Source organism: Daucus carota, chromosome 4, assembly GCF_001625215.2.
Source record: "Daucus carota subsp. sativus chromosome 4, DH1 v3.0, whole genome shotgun sequence".
Taxonomy (NCBI): domain Eukaryota; kingdom Viridiplantae; phylum Streptophyta; class Magnoliopsida; order Apiales; family Apiaceae; genus Daucus; species Daucus carota.
Window position 1 is genome coordinate 43,751,253 of NC_030384.2, and position 21,394 is coordinate 43,772,646.

A 21,394-nucleotide genomic window follows, 5' to 3' on the forward strand; every position below is an offset into this window, starting at 1 on the left:
ATTTAAAATTTGTTAAAAAATTATAAGAAGATTTTTATAAATTGAAATTTTTAATTCAATCAAAATACTTTGGAAAAAAATAACCGATTGAGAGATTTTTGTAACACTAGTTGTTTTGGGCTTATTGCTGATTTCAGTTCATTAATTGAAAACTCGAAAGGGAAATGTAAACTGGATTCGGGCCTAACGTAAAGTTTTTTATTTGGGCCGGACTGCCAGCCCAACCCGAATCGAAGGCAATCATGAAATACTGAAATGTTCATGGGGAAGTGTGGATAGGGGAAGGAAGAGCATTAAATCAAAGCTTCGAACTTTCGGAAGGAGATGAATTAAGCTACTTTTTTTGTGTTGAGGTAGGTCTTTATATGATTAGATTTACATGTTTGTATGCATCTGCTTGTATGCTCTTACTAAATGTTAGTATTTCACTGAATTGGTTGCTTATGAATATAATTGAGGTTGAGAGTTGAGATTAGTAAGTAATTAGCGCAACCCGTTTATAATCCGGAACTGTATAGTTGTTTTAGCTCTTGTTTTGAAACAGTAATTAATGTAGTAATGGAGTGGTACAGTGGTACTAAAACAAGAAAATGAAATTAGAGGACAATTTGTAGTTACCCTATTTCCAGACGGAGGAATTGTATGCATTTGTTTACACTTTTTCGACATTGCAACACAATCGTGTTCTTGGATGTTCTCTTTGTTTTGATCCGTAATTATGATCCACTATGTTTTTTGAAGACAAACTTTATATGTGTTTGTTGCAGGATAATTGAATTGTTAATCGAGTTGTTTAGGATTTCCGTAATATAGATGAGCTGATGAAGAGATAAGCACGGCGTTTAGAGGCTGCAAAAACATTATTACCTTGGCTTCAAGTATTAGTCCAGAAATTTGATATCATTAACGTATCAATTTTGCCTTCCTACAGGAAAACAATATAAAGCTTATAACAGTAAACCTCTATTTACCGATTTTGTGTGAATCCTATGATGAGTTCTCCAGTTTTATCAACCCCTTTCCCGCTCCATAAACTACCAGCATCGAGGCATCATTCACTGCGTCAGCAGACTTGCTCTTATTATCACCTACCCATAAGTCGTTCTTCCATCACCCGTCCTTTCAAAAATGGTTATTTATCAATTAGTGTAGTAACTCCTGCAAATGAAGGTGCAATCCCTGTCATGAATTTTGAAGACCTTTTAGAGAAAGATTGGTCATTTCTTGATACAGACCATACACGTGCTGCTGAAGTAGATAAGAAGATTGAGAGGATCATGTCTGCTGGAGAAATTGGGCAGAGTTCAATGGTTTTAGTTTCTATAGGTTCAGAACAATTTGTGGATAAATTGGTTGAATCATCACCCTGTCAGCAATTACTTATTGTCCATGATTCACTTTTAACATTAGCCTGCATAAAGGAGAAGTATGACAAGGTTAGTTGTTGGCAGGGAGAACTAATCCATCTACCAGAAAAGTGGGCATCTTTTGATGTTGTGTTCCTCTACTTTTTGCCCTCGCTGACATTTTTACTTGATCAAGTGTTACAATCACTTGCTAGTCGTTGTTTGCCAGGTAATCTTGACCTTGATACGCATCGTTTCTCTATAAAGTTAAAGTTTGTATAATCTTTCAGCTATTGGTGGGATGTATGCGGGTCAAGTTTATGCCTGTTGTAAAACTGTTTAGTGGATAAAATGAAGAGGAGGGATGGATTGGGCTGCTTTTTATCTTTCTTGAGAGTAAATCCTGAAGTTTGCCGGTTCATTATATGTTTTTGAGGAAAAAATAAATAACATTTCATACCACAAGAATGGGTAAACAGACATCTTTACCAAATAAAAGTTTCAAGAACGCTAAGTGCAGTGGTGTGCTATAGTTACGTACTTCTATTATAGTAACCTATTGGCATTAAAATTCATAGGTTCTCCCTGGGCAACAAAATATTTCCGTTGCATGGACTCCCTAATATTCTTGATTACGCATAGCTGAACATTCACATCTAGGAAATATGTTAATTTTGTACCTGTGATTTCTGTATACTGATTTGGAGAACTTGGGAGTCTTTATGCTGTGCTCTTTATTTTATGTGTATTTCACCTAAATCCATCCAAGTCCATGTAAGATTGCTGTTCATTTGCTTCATTACAGTTTTATCTGTTACTGAAAGTCTCCAGCTTATACAGGTGCAAGACTTGTAATCAGTCATCCAGGCGGGAGGGAAGAGCTTGAACGACAGCGACAACAATATCCTGATGTTATAGTCTCCAACTTGCCTGATGAGATGTCCTTGGAAAATGCTGCAGCAAGCAGCGCATTTGAGGTGATCGAGTTCGTTGACGAACCTGATTTTTACTTGGCAGTTTTAAAAATCAAAGCAAAATGTTGATAAGTTAGTAAATTTGATCCTGAAACTGGTCACTTTCGGGATATATGAGTTTAAAGATTAGCATTAAATAGCTTTTTTGCTTATTTTTCTTTGACAATATTTTTTTTGCTTATTTTAGTAAATGCTTGGTTTCATTTGTTAACTGGTTTCTACAAAAATATAGGGGTAGCTGGGTCGACCTGGGATAAATGGACAATAATAGCCAACTCTGAACGCTTATTGTAACAATAATATATTTTATTTATAACAATTTGAAATATTAATAACATGTCATATTTTTAAATATAATTAATTAATATAATCAATTTTATCGGAAAATTTATCATGTGACTGTTCCATAGACTGTCAAGTGTATCAAGACTTAACCCCGTCAAATTCGGCTCACATGTGCACCACAAATTTTAAGAAAAATATAATAACTTAAATATAATCTTCACCTGAGGCCCAGTTACTTTAAATAACTGATAAACTTTAAGTTTAAATGTTCTTTTTGCAAAAATAAAAAGTTTAAATGTCTTGATGAAATATCACTAGGATCAATGGCTTTCAGGGACATGTATAATAGCGTGCTATATTTTATTTGATATTAGAATGACATATGATAAAGACCAAAATTATATTATAAAATTATTTTATTATATTATTTTATTGAAAATTATTTATAGTATTAAATTATATTTACCGCTTGTTGGCTCCAACTTAATTTTTGTATATACATATACATATTAAAAATTTTCATAAATACAATTAATGAGCTTATATCTATTTCTTATGGAATATTTAGTTTAATATATCTAAATATTAATGTCAGTATATTACAATTTGGAGGTTAAATATTAGTATCATATTTTTATATCATATATTTTTCCATATAAAAGTATGATTTTTTTTTTTCCTGACAAAAAATATAAAATCATTTCTTAATGTTATTTGTTCTAAAAAGAAAAAATTAATATGAATTATGAATATTTTAGTATTTGTTTGTCTAACCAAAATTCTCACTTTGGTTAGGCATTATAATTTTACATATTTTTCTAATATTCTTTATAAGTTCTATTATTCTTATTGTTAAATAATATATCATGTTTTTTTTAAAGACATATATGTCATTATCGGATTTAAATTTTTCACATAATATATGCTTTTTTACTTAAATTCTCCTTGCTTGTTTTGATTTTCAAGATTCTCATGGCTTTTCTACGGCTTATTGTATCTATAATACAAACTCGTAGAATGTAGACCCTGACAAAAAAAAAAAAAACCAAAATTCACTATTTCAGATTTGTATATTTATATTTAAAAATATGATATAACTTTAATTAGTTAATTTTAAAATAAGATTTTATTTAGCAAAATCAAAATAAAAAATAGAATAAGATTTAGAATAGCAAATTGATGCTAAGACGGGCTATATTTTGTGTGCGTGTGTGTGTTTGCAACTTCAGGTTCGTTGTGCACAATTATTTCTACAGAGAGAAAAATTAAAATATTCAAATTCATCTATTGAAAAAGAAATAAAAGCCAGCTATAGCAATTGCCATAACCGGGTATACTTAAATAGACCACCAGTTGTAATGCCAAAAGCATTCAAACATTATGTCTTTCTCAATTCTCTCTATAATAAGGAAAAGTTATGAGATAAGATAAAATCAAACAAAACTAAAGCACAAACAGATGCCAACTTTGTTCTTTTGGGGACGATTATTGTGTACCATATAACCAAGTGACCAAACTCCAGTTACCTGAATATGAAGATAGCAGGAACTGGTATATCTGGTAGCCTCACACTTCCGTCACACTAATTTAGAAAAAGGAGAACCTTATTCCATTACTAGCAGCAAATAGATTGTATTGCCCGACAGCCTCTTCCTTCTTTGAGTTGTGATCACCAACGACATGATCAGTTGACTTGCTGGATGTAAGATGACCAACTGCTTCCTTTGGTGGCAAAGGAGTTGACTTATAGCCATTAGCAAGAGCAACTGGACCACCACAATGGAAAAGCGAGAAGCCTGCATTACCGGATTCTGGTTCTATTCCACATTTTCTATCTGGCTCAGACTCAGCATTTATCTGTGCTTCCACCGGACCTTGTTCTGTTTTGGTGACTGCTTGAATGTTAACTTCTTGATGAGCATCTTTAACATCAGCAAAGTCAGATTTGTTTACACGCACCTTTGAGTTCACGTCGTTGATATGGGAAACTGGCTGGTAAACTGGTACACTGCCTGCGTTAAGGATGGGAGGTGGCATATGTGGTAGGCTACTATATGGCACAAAATGGGAGTTCCCATTGATATCATATCTGAAAGGGCTGGGGAATAGATAGTGATTACGAGGGGGCAAAGCCACCAAACCATTTGAAGCTGCTGGCCAAGAAACTGGAGTTTGATGATAATAACCAATCGAAGCAGGCTGAAACAAAGGATAGGGTAAGCTTTGCGGATGCAATGAGGGAAGCACGCCATGAGGTTGTGGATTCATATTGCTAACATTCGGCAGTCCATTTTTGTACTCTTGGGCATTTTTTACAGAAAAACTCCCTGGCTCGTTGTTTACTCCACTATCCATAACTTTGTTTATAAATTGCTCACCTCCATCTGCACTTTGTTTCTTTTCCATCCTGGCATCTTGATGTTTATCAAAGGAATTTTGAAGCCTTCTTGACTGTTCTCTTCCTTCTGAGTGTTGGCTAGCATCATCTGAATCGGATGCAGAAGAGGTTTCAGGATTTGGAGGATTTAACCCATTGCTGTCTCCTTCACTAAGGCATGATGAACAGCTGTCAGAGTTGGATGTGCTGCTCATAGATGGGTCAGAAGTGCCAGTTAAGGATGAGGATGTCATGGGGCTCGAATCAGCCTCCTCATCGGGCACTTCCTTTTTAAAGTACAGAGAGGATTTCGTTTCAATGTGGAATCCCCCCTGGAAGTTTTTGTCATTGTCAACATACTTGTTGGAAGCAGTATTCCCATCGGCTGCAGCACAACTAATGGCATCAGACGATTCAAGTGGTTTATTGGGTTCTGTTGTTTCATTGCTGAAAGTGGATCTCATCGTAACATCAGAATATGAAGTGCTTCTAACGGACTTCTTCTGTGACTCCATAGGTTCCCAAACTTGCTTTGTATGAGGTGAATCTCTTGTATAAGAATTGCTCCCTACAACAAATTTAGTTTTGGGTCTCCCAATACCCTCGCGTGTATGATCTATTTGAGTATACTTGGTACCACGATAATATGGCTTCAAAACATCTGAGGTGGATTCAGACTTACAAACTGATTTTCCATCCCGACCTGTTCTGGCAGAAGAATGTGACTCTATCTTTGTTCTGTAATCATTGTGCTGGTAACAACTACAACTATGATAGTCATATCTCTCGCTCACCCTGTTGGAACCGTGCAACTTCTCAGCAAATTTGGACCCAGCGGTCCTAGGATTGGTTTTTGCAGCACTACACCGAGATTGCTTATTCAGTCCATTGACAGCCCTTGAAGTGTCAACATGATCTCCCTGGTAATTATTGTCCAATTTGCTATTCATGCCCCCATTTTCAGAAACAGATGAAAACCGTCTTCTATCAGACCATTTTGGCTCCATTTGGAAGTCTTTCCGATGCTTCAATTTCTGGCGAGAATAATTTGAGTGCTCAGCTCCACATGAAGCACTCTCATCTTTGAAAGTGGAAAACCCATCATCAGGACTGCCATCAGAGTAGTTCTGCATGCTTGAAAGATGATAACCATTTAAGACGTGTTCGTCTTGAATATCTGGGGATGCAAGCCTGGGTGATACGACATCACCTGTTTCACTATTAATTAGATCCTCATTGACGATAATATTAGGCTCCTCTTCAACACTTGGTGTTACTTCTTCAATAGTAACATCAGGAGCTACATGCTGGCCAGTTTCAGAATTTTTTTTCCCTTTGTCCTTTTCCTTCTCTCTTATTCTCTCTTTTCTTCGGAGTTTTTTTTCCTTTTCTTTCATTCTCCTCCTTTCCTTTCGCTCCTCTTCTTCACGCTTTTCCTTCTCCTCTTCTTCAAGAAGTTTCGTCTATAAACAAATATTAAACTAGAAATCAGGATGGTTCCTCGGGGAATTATCAGCCTTTAATAAAAAAAATTACCTGTTTTTCCAAAGTGACAATTTCCTTACAAGCAACATGAACTTTTTCTTCCAGCAATTTAAGTGCAAGAGATACAAAAATGCTGTGTGCATTTTGACGTGCAGTACCCTCCCTGAAAGCCTTTTCAACCTGTAAAATTATGCCAAGTAGTTATAATCAGCCAACAATACATCCATCAAGAGCAACCCCAAATGGTGCTGGCACTTGGGCAAACAATTATGAAGTATTGACTAGCTAAAATTTCTTAGTCAAAATTCTTTTTTCCGCCAATCATGCTAACCAAATTGGCTTGCTAATTCATCACTTCGTTATAATATCCAAAACCAAACAAAAAAATATAGGAAAGATGAGATTGTGCGGCATTTTTTTGTTGGCAAAGGTGGCAGGTAGTGAAAATAAGATATATTATAAAAAAATCCCCCCCCCCCCCCCCCCCCAAATTAAATCTAGATAAAAGAAATCAATAGAATTGGGGGATTTTTTTAGACAGATTAATTTTAGACACACAATTGGGAATTTTTGGTTTGATGTTCAGTAAATCAAAGTAGAAGAACAAATCAAGGTTGAAGGTGTCAAGAGAAAATAGAAAAACAAGTATGTGTATATATGTGTGTGTGTGTGTTTTAATGTACCTCTTTATATATAATTTCGGTTTATTTTTATTCTATGAGACACGTAAAATGCTTCATCTTGTGACTGGGATTCACGTGAGTGCTTGTTCTTTTTGTTTTATTATTAAAATATAAGAGTAAGAGGCAGTAGAACATTCTTTGTGTACATACCTGCTCTTTGAAAATAACAGTTGCAGCATCTAGAAGAAACTCTCGTGCAAGTTCAGGACTCTTCGCATGTTTTTGGGGACGAGAGCATTCTCCATCGAGGTCATTGCCATCCTTATCCATGGAATCATCATCCTGTAAATAAAGCATTATATATCACAACGGACAAATAAGCACCAGCACCAAAAAAAATTATATGAACAGAGTAACTAGTCTCACAAAACTTGCCTCTTCTTCCTCGGCCTCTTCAGCATGTTCAAAAAACCTTCTAATGCTTTCTCCTCTAGTAATTGTGACAAAACCATCTCCAACCACAAGCCGGCAATGAACACATTGCTGCCCTTTTAATGCATGAGCTTTGACGGAAAGTTCAGTGCAGCGTCCATCCATTTTCCATGCCCTCAGAGTGATATAGCATGCATTCAAACCACAAAGATCTAGACCATTCACTTGCACCCTTCCGCTTAAACCAACATTTTCATACTCTAAAATGTCAGATTTTCCTTCTCCAGTTCCAACTGCCCATTCAAAGTGATGGTATGTTGCGAAGCTTTCTAGGAAGGTTTGATGCCAGTCAGCTTGGACTGTATCGTGTGATACCTGTATGCCAAGAGAGAACATGTGTCACGCTTAAAAAAATACAAAAAAATAGTATAACAAGAATGAAACATGTAAACATCTAGCAGGTTTGTTGAAATTAAAACCAAGTGTGACAAAACTCCAAGTCCAGTGTGAAAAAGGTAAGCTTGTGTGTGAAGATTCTAACAGATCAGCACACACCTCATATTGGAAGCTTGTATCCGCTCCGCAAAACCAACTAGTGCAGCGAGGTTCCCTTCGTATGCGCTTCAGCTCCTTCAATTCTTTGAACTCTCGAATAACATTCCTTCTGCAATCTCTACAAAATCTCTTGCTGTCAAACCTGTCATATAAGACTAGTCATTTAATTGAAAAGGTATAAAGGCATAATATTAAGTCTTCTAAATTACCTTTGCATTTCTCATATTTTCATCTTTTCTTTTAAACAATTATGTGATATTTATCTCATAGTTTATAGCATTATACAACTCAAATTCTTCTCGGGCACAAGGACAGAGGTTCTTTAGCAACTTGATCACCTACATAATTATACAGGATGCTAGACTTATTTTATAAATGTGCTTCATCAAGCCAACCCCTTCTTTCTTTATAAAGGTTGACAAAAGCAAAAGCTAATAGTTTCTAAGAAACCTCTCATAACTGATGCTGCAAAACTTGGATTGAACAATATTACAGGCTTAGGAAGCAGTCTTAAAATAATTTGTATTTATAGTGTTGCTATCTAACTTAATATTATCTTTGAAATTTAACTAATTAATTCTGTTTAGCTTTTAAGTATATGAAGGGATCAACTATCAAGGGTTTGAATAAATTTAAATTGTATTTTTGTCCTCACTTGAGAGGTCAGAAGTCCTGGAAATGACCAAAAGAGGGAGCTTTTCCAAAAGCACTTTCCCGTACCTGTTCCCGCCCAATAATCCTATGAAGCCTCGGAGTCAGGAATACTTCACAACAAGCTTCCGGAACTAAGGATGTCCGAGCTCAAAGAAACAATTCTTCAGCAAGTATACTTGACACAACACTCTTAAGATGCCTGACTTTCCGATACCAACGACTACTACTAAAACAGTGTTAGCAGGACTCACTGGCTAAAATGCCAACTTCCAGTTAAACTTAAAAACAAACTCAACGTGTAACTTTATTCAATACACGGCTGGAAACTGACATGTCGCTTTGTCGGTTTCTTTACATGTGATCTGGAATTATCCACTAAATGATAAGTTATCCTGTACCACGTCAATTACATTATCTCCTTAGTCAGGATGTTTCCATGTGCTCTGAAATTATCAACTTGGTGATACGTAATCTTGTACCAAGTCAATTACCATATCTTGGTTCTAGATTTCTCACCAATCCAGACTCCAGGGCATTACTTGTTTCAGTTAGCACTACGTCCTTAGTAACGATTTTTCCTTCTAGAAGTTACAATGCATTTGTTATACTCTGTGCTACTCTTGCCCCAGCAGAGCCCATACTCTTTATTCAGATAGTTATCAATTCCCAAATAACATTAAGTTCCTCACACAATGCCCCAGTTTGTCCTAGCGATTATTTGGTATATAAGTCTTGTGTTAGGATATAATATTAAGCACAAAGAGGGATGTTTAGCCACAAAAGAAACACAAGTAGGAAGATAAAAAGAACTGCTGATGCAATGCTGACCAATAGCAATTTTATACCAAATAACAGACCAGAAAGATAGGTGTTACTATCGCATGAAACTTAATTGTTATTTAATCCCATATAGCACTAAATATAATAATTTAATTGCATGTTGAGGTTGGTCTCGTAATTTCCCTTGTTCTTACTGGTTTATGGAAGAGATATTTCTAACAGTCACCCTTTCTAGAGCTGCTGAACTAAAGAATGCCCTTTGTAGGGATAGCAAGAACAAAGATAGCAGAAGATAGTCTAGTCAGCAATGGTAAAGCTATTCTGGAGAAAACCAAGTACAGAAAGCAGAGGACAAACCTGTACATTAGCCTCTCAATAAAATCCTCTTCTTTCATTCTTAAGAGAGATTGTCGAGTCTCGTCTCCTAGCGCTGACCAAAAATCAACCAATGTGTCAACAGAAAGCCTGGCAGTATGCAACGCACACGTTTCTCTCGTCCCATGACCTCTACCATAACTGGTCATTGCTTGACTTATCCATCCTCGACCTCCACCACCACAAGCATCTGGATAAAGCAGCTCCCTTTCTCTTTCTCTTGCTCGGGCACTATCGAATACCTGATTTAAAAAAATTTCAACTTACAATTAGTTACGAAACAAATAGAGAGGACAGTGGATAAACAAAAACAGATAGGTAATTACAATTTGAAGCCCCTTAAGGGATTTTGAATACAAATAGCAATCCAAAAGGGTAAGTGTGCCATCTCTAGTGGTGGTCAGACCTCCCCAGGGATGGACGGATGGTTCTTGGAAATCATCTTGACACCCATTGGCAACGCACAAATCACTATCGCTTTTACTTTTCAAAGTCACAACTCTATTACAAGGAAGAGGTACAACAGCTCCATCCTGCAGCAGAGACTTCCCATACATAACAATCTGCAAAAACCCTTCGAGCAGCAAACCATTACATCTTGAACAGTACATATTCTTGCGTGTTTGCTCAAAAAGGGTTTGCTTATCAATTTTCAAGAGTTCTTGACGAGATTGCGGCGACAACTCACTCCAAAACTACAACACAGAAGATACCCGTTATCAGTTTTATGGCACACAAGTTAAAGTATTTCATGCTAATTAATACTGATAAAACAAAATTTCTGTTCAATCTTAACTCTAGATAACTACTTCTATTCTACCCCAGTTGCCCTGACAAACACTTGGGAAGTAGCTCCTTATTTGCAAGAACGAGATGGTGCAAACACATTTTGTGAAATGCGAGGATGGCAAACAATGTTATATGAAAAACAAAATTATGTGGTTCCTAGAGACTATATTTACTCAAAAACAAATATATGACTTCTGCCAGCACACAATTTAATAATTCATATACAACAATAGACATTCCAGTAAAAACTAACCAAATACACATACCCATATACCAAAATTTAAAACTATGTTGAATCCGATTAAACACTCAAAGCACAATCAGGCACGATGTCAGACACTTACAAGCCGCCACGAATCACCACCATTCAATTTTAGATCCAAAATTCAACTCGAAACAATCCAGTGACAAAATACTCCAATGTCACCGCAACAAAATCATTACACTTGCAATTAAGTACAAACACAAACACTACACTAAAATCACAAATCACAAACAATCTCGATACAAAATAAGCAAAATCAGACAGGCACCTTCTGGAGCTGATTGTAGCTAATATCACCCCGCTGTTTAGACCAGAATCCATTAACCGAAACTGATCCTCCATTCAACGGCGTCGTAATGCTACTACTAAATTGATTACAATCGTTCCCCGGTAATCCAGGCATCTTTTTAAACTCTTTTAAATTGATTAACCAATCCTTCCATTACAATTCAAACCCCTAGACATATAAAAAGCACCAATAACACTAATACAAATCAATTCAATCAATAATTAACCGATTCAACGCAGATCGAGCGAGAGAGTGAATCTAATTCAGATCGATTTATGTGTGTGAATCCGATTGCGTACGGATTGAAAAGCGATGGTGAATTCGATTCGAACAGAATAGATAATTAAGAGGATATGTATGTATAGATAGAGGCGACGTAGGGGTTTTCGCTGATGAGATTTGTTTGTGTGCGATAATATTAATAATAATATAGAGAGAAAAATAGAGAGTATTTTGAGGCTTGAAAGCTAAAACAACCGGAGCGATTGCGCACGGTTAATTATTGTATGTAGAGAAAGATTAAAACTAAAAGGAGTTGATGTTTTACCGGTTTACAGCTCCTTTGTGTTGTTTTTTATACGTTGTGTGCGGTTTAGGGACAATTTATATTCTAGTACCTTCTTCTCTTGTGATTTTGATTTACAAATTCGAGGGTTTGATATTGTGGAATGAATATTGTCACATCGGGGTTTTTGAACTTAATTGAACACATCATGCTGTCGTATTTTTCATCAAACTATCGCGTATTTTTATATTAACTTATAATAATTTTATACTGTATAATTTTAAAGTGCCTAATATCAATAATAAATTATAAATATCAATTACATTAAAATAAATAATAATATATCTTATTTGTATTCGAAGATTTAAATTATATACATACATATATATGTGTAAGGATATGATCAAATAAAAAATTTTTTAAGTTACAAACTTACAAACTTTTTTTTTATTCTCCCATCGTGTTAATCCTTAGTTATAGAAAGTATCCATGTTGAAAATTCTTGAAAAAACATCACAATATTTTTTAAAAATGCATAAATAAATCGTGCATTCAACACATTTGTAACTGGGATTCAACATCGGGTGTTGAACACTAATTATCATTGTGTTGAATATATCTATAACGATGCTTAAACTTTAGAAACATAAATATTAGTTATATAATACGTTTAATTTAGTTTTTATGTTGAAAAATTAGTTTATGTACTTCTCCAACACAATTTTAGTCGATGTTCAACAAAATATGTTAAAAAAATGTTGAACTCAAATTATATATATGTTGAACGTATAAAGTTTGTAAGTTTGTACCAGAACCCACCCCGGATGTGTATATGTGAATATATACAATTTTATTATGTCATTTACTTAATTCTAATCATATATTTTGACATTTTAGATTAAATATTAGAATATAAATATTTTAATATATTGTTGTTATTCGGATATTTGCATCTTTAACATCATCTTACATAACGAAATATAAAAAATTTAATATAAAGGTTGATCAATTAGATATAAGTGATCTCAGTGTATAACCTGTCATCAAATTTTTGCGTGTTTGTTTTTAATAAATTTAACATAGAAAAAGATGGTGTTCGATTTGTACGATAAATTTAATGAGACCTGCAATGAAAAATACATTAAAAAGGATGATTTGGAAGTATTTTTCATGTTTAAAGAAGAAAAAAATGAATCACAAGAATATTATTATATATTTGTATTTAGGGTTGGTAAGCCCAACACAGAACAAGACTAAAATGCATAATAGAAAATTGAAATGTCATTTCTTCAACGTCAAATCGGGCCGAAATTTTGTTATACACCAGATCTGAATGAATTGGTTTTAAATAAAATTAAAATTCATGATATAATAAAAAATAATATCAATTAATTATCATGACTCCACAAAATATATGTAATAGTAGACAAGTAGTTATTATTTATAAAATATTTATATAGAATATAAATTTATATTTATATCATATATAATTCAGACTAGTTTATTCATACTCGTTTCCGATTTGTAACAGTATAAGTTGCCTAAAATATATATATTAGTGTAAGACACTTGTTCATACTCTTTTCAAATTTGTACTAAAAAATAACGTTGATCAACTTAATATAATACAAATAAGATCATAAAAAGATCCACCGGGCGTGCAAAGTTCAATCAAGATCATAATGATCTTCTAGTCAACTCGAACGTACAGAAAGAAATACAAACAGAAATAGGTATTCATACGTATAGAACTCAGCAGGGATATTCATACTGATACAACTCAGCAGAAATAACGATATTACGCCTGTATAACTGCGTCTTGCAAATTCTTCCTTTTCAATTGATCTAGCTAGTTTGCAGTTGAGTCTTTGTTTCACCGCGGATTTGTAGGCCTGGCCTCAAAGGTTACTCTTAGAACAGAGCAAAGGATCTCCTGTATGAATCAAAAAGACACAAATATACAACTGTGATAGAGGAGACCATCTATCTGAATGCCCTTTACTCATCCCTTATTCAAAAAATTATAAAGAACATATCACCTCATTCGTGAAAATATAAACAGAATAACTAGTTCGACAAGTTACCACATGAAACCATGTAAAGCAGCCATTAAAATCTTTCTACCTGTGTTGATTTCTTACAACATTACAAACCTAAGAGAACAACCCACTACAACGCACTAAGTATTAACTTCAGCTAAAAACGTTTAGTAAAACTAAAAAGGCACAACCAAGAATTCCACCTCTAAAGCTGGAGAGAATTTTAATTCAAAGATGATGTGAAATGCACCACGTAATGAGCTGAAAGTACTTTACTACTCCCTGAACAACTGTTAACTCTATCTAAAATACATAGTACCAATTTTAACAGGGATTGTGATTGAACAGAAGGATTAAGCCGTAAAATGGATTCCCACTTGGCACCGTCAACAACTAAAATAAACATTTGAAGGTAGAAAGAAAAACAGGAATATAGAAAATAACGCATACTAGGAAAAATTAATTTGTTTGATTACTACTGATGTGCGCAATGTTAAAATCCTAATGAAATCATTCAGTCAAGAACATGTGAAAAATAATTAAAGAAATGCCTCTGGTCCATTAAAGAAGTAAAAGAGCGCGGAAAACCATATTGTCAATAAAAAGATATTCTGGGAGGGACACACATCATCTATATGATGATTCAAAAAGATCGCAAGAAATTTATTTATTTATTAATTCTTGACAAATTGTAATATATACAAAGATCGGAGAATACAATGTCTGGATGAACAGAATTTTAGTTAGATTTTATTAGGAAACAAAAGCAAGCACTTGAAATCCTCATTTTCTTTGTTAGTTTTGCAATATTATTAGTTGCAGTGGTCAAGTTTTCATATAAAGCTTTTCATTTTGCAAATTTATCAGCCCAGAAAATCTAACGAGATCACAGAAGCCTGATACTCATTTATTTAATATTTACTAATGTTATTGTACCCTTAAAGGTTATGCAAGTTTTTGTCAGTCACATATTCCAATGGATGAGCCTGTTCATGAGTAAAAACTAGAGTTTGGTCAGGTTGCTCCAGAGCTAAAAGGAGAAAATAATATAACGAAGGTCCATACAGAGTATCGTCCACCCAAAAATATAGAGATATCATATGTACTTATCCACATTCTACAGTGGGCCTTTGTCCACAATACGCGATGCAGGCCGAATTCTACCTATGCATGTACTGATCTTCAATGCACAAGGGACAGCTCCCGCCTCCTAGTTGATATCAGTGACACGGGTTCACTGCCTGGTCATTAAATTTACCCTGCTTAACTTTTTCTTAAATCTTCAAGTGAATAATCTCTATACCCATTAATTTTCATATATAACTACTCCCGAATTCCTTTTGTCATGTAAAGACGAAAATAAATTTAAATCCAAAAATAATAATTCCCACTCCTTGAAGCACAAGCTCTATTTTCTTTTTCTCCTTTAGCTAGTCTAGTAATTTAATTCTTCTATATTTTCAAAAAATATAAAATTAAAAATCCACTTATCAACACATCCACAGTCTAATATAATCCACTTCTTTAAATTTATAAGTAAATCAGTTCAGATTTCTACAAGTCACTTCCTTTGGCTACCTCGAAGCTTTGAAAGTGAGCCACCTAACACAAACACGTCTTGCCACTTTCGTACATATCCAGGCCTTTTATTTTTTTTTCCAGCCTTTTACGCACCCTATCACCTATTCTTCTTCTCTTCATATTCGCATTTATTTTCTCGAACAAATCTTCTTCGGGCCCCGTATCCCACTCCTTTCTTTTTGACTCCGCCTCATTGTGCTTGTGCTACTATCATGTTGTTTTCTATTAATCCCCAATATCATATTTCTTTGATTTCACACAGGTTCGCATCACTAATGTTAAGTTCTCCGCCCCGCTGTCTAATATAGTTAGGTCACACATGAATTGAATCAAGTAGGTAGGAATATAAAAGTACTGCTACTTTTTTGTTCAAGCCAATCGAACAATTAAAAGTTCTATTTTGACTTCGCTTCAATTGGATTCAGTTTATTTATAGACTTTTGTGGAGGTGTCCTTGTGTTTACAAGCGTCTTGATGTATCTTCTTAACAATTTCACCAATAAAAAAGAAAAAAAGAGCAAGCATGTCCATTTTCATGAAGACAAGCACATGAATGCGATCCACCAAAAGAGGAAAAACATGTGCATATGTATGTGTACCGCATGGATATGAATAATAGTGCGAACATAGTTTAACTACAAATATAGAGGTAGAGTTACATACCTCGATTAATGTCTTGTGAAAAAAGAGGATGAACCAGATGAATACAAAGAACTTAGACGAGATACTGAGTGTCTAAGATGGATGATCGAAGCCAACCCAAATTTTGGAATTTCTTGCGAGAATATTTAGAAGAGCCCTTACTTGAACAAGGGGTTAATTAGAAGAAGCAGGCGGTGAAATTGTTAACAAGATACATCAAGACGCTTGTGAACACAAGGAGACCTCCACAAAAGTTTATAAATAAACTGAATCCAATTAAAGCGAAGTCAAAATAGAACTTTAATTGTTCGATTGGCCTGAACAAAAAAGTAGCGGTACTTATATATTGCTACCTACTTGATTTAGATCATGTGTGACCTAATTATATTAGACAGCGGGGCATAACATTAGAAAGGCAAGCCCACGTCAAATTTGAAAAGGAAAAGAACTAAAAATGATATATCACTAACTCGGTAACGCATGCCTACAATATGCTTCCATTTAAACTTTAAGTGAAGAATGACACCCACTATATATTACTTTTTGACTTCTAATAAAGATGGGCTAGAAAAGAAAATAAGAATGTGATTATCGTAAGGAATATAAGCTCTCAAGTGGTTATCCTTGCGTGTTTTTATTATTCGTTATTATAAAGTTGTGAGTAATGGTTAAAGGCAATTCTAATATAATAAGCTAGAAGGCAGGGATTCTTAATGAACCCGCAACACTGCGCACTTAATTTTTGGTTCTTGTTTAATAATTAATTTTGTAATTAGTTAATTACTTATTCACTTAACTACTTTATAATGCAGCAATTGTGCTATCAAATAATTATTATATAAATTGTTAAGAATAAACTTAATTTTTGATTATTTAGTTTAAATATATATGACTCTTAAAATACATGCATAATATATATTTTTAATATATTATTATTTGCCGAATCCCCATATTTTAAATTTGTCAAATTCTCGTATCCCCGTACCGCGCACTCCCGCGCCCACACTCATGCTTCCTAGATTATAAGCAACAATAGTTTAGGCATATAATATATGCTACCTACTTGTGTTACGAGCAAATATATAAAGCTTAAATGATTTCATCCTAATCACTTTAGAGCAAGTCCAACAGCTGCCCTATTTAGTGTCCTAAGTCATAATATAGGGCATTTGATGAAAAAACTTGATCCAACAATGTCCTAGTGATGCCCTATATCACTAGGACAACCCATTCAAGCCTTATTTTTGAGGCACTCTCTCTCCTTGCCCTATCCCATATTTCATAATAAATTCTTACCAACACTCTCTTTCTATCTCTATTTTATATTATGTTTTAATGATGAAAGTGAACTTTTAATAATAAAATATTAAACATATAGTGAAAATAAGGCTCATTGTTGGAGTTGAAATTAGTAGAATATGTCCTAAACTACTAGGATATAATTTTTTATATTATATTTAGGGCTCCAACTAGGACACTGTTGGACTTGCTCTTATGCAAAGTACAGTAAAACCTTGATTAATTAATAATCCGTGATAAATTAATATTTGAACTAAGGTTTTTTTCCCCAAAAATAATAGTGACAGTATATATTTAACCTCAATTATTTAATAATCTCGATAAATTGATAAAATTTAGCAATCCAGACGTATTAATTGATAGAGGTCTTACTGTACTAGAGAAAAGACACAAGAAAATGTAGTTCTTCTGTCTTAGTACAACCTTTATTCGTGTTTATTTTGTCTTCCCCCTTTCCCCATCTTATTGAACTATATGTCTCTTGTTTACTTTTTTGTATCTATACTATATACACACTACTTTTCACAGAACAGAGCATCAACTCGACCTTGATTTGGACTTGATAAAAGATATTCCCAAAACGTGATATGAACATAATTTATCATACCTGTAATTCATAGTTCACAACATTTTGTTCAGCTCAATCCTGTGGAGAGTGGAGGTCATCAAAAAGCCCATCGAGCTGAGAGGAAAGAGGTGGAGAAGTTTCATGAAACACATTTGATTTCACATCATAAGCAACTATTTCTTCTACCAATGTCAGGTTTTCAAGGTATGGTTTTCCACCTCAAACACAAAAAACTGTGACAGCCTTCTGCAACATTCAGAAATATATACGGTTAAAATACTAATGGCAGCCAGCAGAAACCAAAGTCCTTTTAATTACTTAATTTAAATCTACATACAATTGGATTGAATAATGGGATACAATATTCATCAGTATGAATCACAAAGACCGAAACATATCTAATGAGTAATGCCGCAGAAGCTAATGCCTGAAACAAAGACAATGAAAGTAATGACTAATATGATTTCACATCATAAGCAACTATTTCTTCTACCAATGTCAGGTTTTCAAGGTATGGTTTTCCACCTCAAACACAAAAAACTGTGACAGCCTTCTGCAACATTCAGAAATATATACGGTTAAAATACTAATGGCAGCCAGCAGAAACCAAAGTCCTTTTAATTACTTAATTTAAATCTACATACAATTGGATTGAATAATGGGATACAATATTCATCAGTATGAATCACAAAGACCGAAACATATCTAATGAGTAATGCCGCAGAAGCTAATGCCTGGAACAAAGACAATGAAAGTAATGACTAATACCCCCCCCCCCCCACCCCCCACCCCCCCCCCCGGGGAAACCCCAAGATTCGAGTTCCAAACTCTGAACACATTACAACTGCATAAAAATCAATAGATTATACAAGTCCTCGTCACAAATCCGTAAAAAAAAAAAAAAAAAAAACTGAAACATGAATAACTCTTTTAATTTGTCAATTAATACCCCTTTCTAGTACTCAGAGTTTAAAACCCAAAATACTGCAGCTGATAAAGCAAGAAATACAGCTTACAAGACATCAATTGCAGTGAAAAACAAGAAACAATTTATATGATTAGATTGCAGAAGAATTTAAGGAAATCAATAAAAAGTAAAAACCGAGAACAAACAAACATTATGATTAAGATATCAGACCTTACTCAAACGCTCGGAAGATTGAACAATCAAGAATTCAGACAGGCCGCGAGTACGAAAGTGGAAACAATTGCCCGCATAACATTCAGAAGTATTTGACGAGGTTTAGGTTTCCCGCGAAGATGTTTGGCGCCGATGTCAGGCCCGCTTACTGTTTTTACTACTTGAACAGAATTGGGTGGGTCGGGTATGCAATTAATAATCTAGTACTAATTGAATTTTGAGGCTCAAAGTATGGGGCGATGTGAAGTCAAAGCCCAATGTCTCCCTACGAAATCCAGTCAATTAATTTATACTCTATGGGCCGGTTTTGTTTAAAAAACTTTTAAGTACTTATAAAGTTTTTCCTTTAAAAAAAGGTACTTATAAATTTGTTTATAAGTTATAAGTGAAAATTAGGTGGTGTTTGTTTGGGAGCTGCTTCTGCTTTTCTTGACCTGCTTGTGTAAAGAAGTAGAAGCACTTTTAAGAAACTGCAAATGTCAGCTTCTCTCACAGCTTCTCCTTCTTTTCCAAACACTTTATCGACTTATTTACTTCTCACTTTTACTCCACTTCTTTACTATAAGCAAGAATTCACTTCTTTTAAGCTAACCCAAACGACCAAACGACCCTTTAGTCTTTAACTTTTTTTTTTTTTTTTTGAAATACCCCTTAGTCTTTAACTTGTGCTCTTGTAAAATTATGTTAGATATTTACAAATTATTAGCTGTGCTAAAAAATCGATGAAAATTTAAAATTAATCAATGTTAATAGTTGTTTGGTCAAGTTCTGTTACGATTAAGTGTTAATTGGTTCAAAAATTATTTTTTGAAAAGACTGTCAAAGATCGGATTAATCAATCAGAAATCAGTATAGTCGGTCAAAACTCGGTCAATTATTAAAAAATTGAAAATTTAATTTTATTAGGATAAAAATAATAAAACAATACAGTCTTTTGTGTGATAAAATTAAAAGTACATATATTATTTTAGTGATAAATAAATTTTATAAATTAATGATGTATTGAGTTTATAAGATGATTATGAATTTATACTATATGAACATATAGTTACATAAAAATTTAAATTTATATTGAATTAATTCTAGTTTTGCGATTAATCTTCGAGTATAACACGTTAGAGGCAACAAGATTTGACATGTTGGTTTCTCGTTATTTATATAATTTGTTATTTATTAATTAAAATAAGACAGAGATACAAACAATCCAAGAAAGAGTAAAATAAATTAACCAAATTATAATAAAAATAGAAAAAATATTATAAATTAACTATGCACACCTATTATAGACTAGCTAGTATATTATACTATTCATATGATGTCGTTCTTATTATATTATTTTTATAATTTACAGGCTCTGTTGAGTATTTAAAATTTGCTAATTATCATTATAATTAAGTTTAAATAGAAGTCACCAAATATGATATGAAATAGAAATATATCAGATTATTCTGTATTGGTAAGTATGATATCTAACACTAATGCGTAAACATATGATTTGCATGGAGAAGAATTAAAGTTGATAGATATATATAGCTTTACCTGACAAAAAAAGAAGACATCTATGGTTTGAATATGTGAGTATTAAGTATAAGTATTGAGAAAAAATATTCATGATTCAACATCAAATCCTTGGAAAATCTGTATGGACGGTGATGTTTCAGCAACAGTTTCTGCAGAAACTAAATGTAGGAAGCTCAAACAGTGTGGATCCATGCATTGTATATTTGAATCCATGTCAACCATCCTCATATTCTGTAGTACTGTCGGTGGGGCATCTGGTCCCTTGTTAGAGTACACTTCAAAATCACTAGCGAACTAAAGACAGCCATACAAAATGATAATATCTATATCAAACCAAAACAAGAAATAGGACAACTATATTACTCCATACCTGTTTCATAATTCTAGCGGGTCCCTTTGTGTTAATTCATTTGCGATCCTTTACAAGGCACGTATCAGAATTTGGAATTGATAAACTTTAATATATTGAACATAATTTAGTCAAGGTTACATTTGACACGTAATATTGAGGATGTTCAGATGTTGAGAAAACCAAAGGTAACGGGAGGAGTTAGCTAATCAGACTATAGTTAAATTTGAGATTATTCAGAAAGAAAAAAAAATCGTGTATCCTATTTTGTCCTAATTTTTTTAAAATTAAAACAATTGACAAGAGAAAAAATTTGAGATAAACTCTTAACCATTGAGCGCTCAATCATGCATACTTTTAATCATACTGATACCATAATATAATTGCCTTGTCGATCGATGATGCCATCACAAATTTTATTTTTATCTGTGATATGTGTATATATGATTTTGTACATACAATTTTTGATAAAACATGATAAAATTGATTTAAGATCGTAAAATAAATTATATATATTAAA

The 21,394-nt window shown here is 33.7% G+C and overlaps 2 protein-coding genes and 1 long non-coding RNA gene across 4 annotated transcripts; 1 reads left to right on the forward strand and 2 right to left on the reverse strand.

Annotated features, from left to right (window-relative positions):
• Nucleotides 1-198: 198 nt before the first annotated feature.
• Nucleotides 199-2,531, forward strand: LOC108216294 (uncharacterized). 2 transcript variants are annotated; one of them, XM_064092545.1, is made up of 4 exons: nucleotides 199-353; nucleotides 768-848; nucleotides 932-1,575; nucleotides 2,187-2,531. In XM_064092545.1, exons 3-4 carry the CDS (start codon nucleotides 990-992, stop codon nucleotides 2,387-2,389), a joined length of 789 nt encoding a protein of 262 aa, XP_063948615.1. In that variant the 5' UTR covers nucleotides 199-353; nucleotides 768-848; nucleotides 932-989; the 3' UTR covers nucleotides 2,390-2,531. The 2 variants fall into 2 exon arrangements, with proteins under 2 accessions (XP_063948615.1, XP_017244499.1); XM_017389010.2 differs by having other exon boundaries at nucleotides 768-1,575.
• Nucleotides 2,532-3,892: 1,361 nt separating this feature from the next.
• On the reverse strand, nucleotides 3,893-11,726 carry LOC108218631 (uncharacterized). Its single transcript, XM_017391659.2, has 8 exons — nucleotides 11,209-11,726; nucleotides 10,213-10,581; nucleotides 9,869-10,128; nucleotides 8,078-8,219; nucleotides 7,526-7,897; nucleotides 7,301-7,432; nucleotides 6,519-6,647; nucleotides 3,893-6,445 (listed from the first exon to the last, which is right to left on the reverse strand). The coding sequence occupies exons 1-8, from the start codon at nucleotides 11,341-11,343 to the stop codon at nucleotides 4,193-4,195; spliced, it is 3,792 nt and encodes a 1,263-aa protein (XP_017247148.1). The 5' UTR covers nucleotides 11,344-11,726; the 3' UTR covers nucleotides 3,893-4,192.
• A 1,597-nt stretch (nucleotides 11,727-13,323) lies between these two features.
• Nucleotides 13,324-19,204, reverse strand: LOC135152068 (uncharacterized). Its single transcript, XR_010291168.1, has 4 exons — nucleotides 19,002-19,204; nucleotides 18,201-18,416; nucleotides 17,903-18,109; nucleotides 13,324-13,667 (listed from the first exon to the last, which is right to left on the reverse strand). It is a non-coding gene; the product is annotated as an uncharacterized LOC135152068 (long non-coding RNA).
• Nucleotides 19,205-21,394: the final 2,190 nt, after the last annotated feature.

What these genes read in the sequence shown, in the direction of transcription:
- LOC108218631 (XM_017391659.2), bottom strand. Translation starts at nt 11,343, where the DNA reads ATGCCTGGATTACCGGGGAACGATTGTAATCAATTTAGTAGTAGCATT. An exon ending in ATACAAGCTTCCAATATGAG is followed by an intron (nt 7,898 to 8,077) that starts GTGTGTGCTGAT and finishes CTTGGCATACAG; the next exon opens with GTATCACACGATACAGTCCA. An exon ending in TTGTCACTTTGGAAAAACAG is followed by an intron (nt 6,446 to 6,518) that starts GTAATTTTTTTT and finishes ATTTGTTTATAG; the next exon opens with ACGAAACTTCTTGAAGAAGA.
- LOC108216294 (XM_017389010.2), top strand. Translation starts at nt 990, where the DNA reads ATGATGAGTTCTCCAGTTTTATCAACCCCTTTCCCGCTCCATAAACTA. An exon ending in TGCTAGTCGTTGTTTGCCAG is followed by an intron (nt 1,576 to 2,186) that starts GTAATCTTGACC and finishes CAGCTTATACAG; the next exon opens with GTGCAAGACTTGTAATCAGT.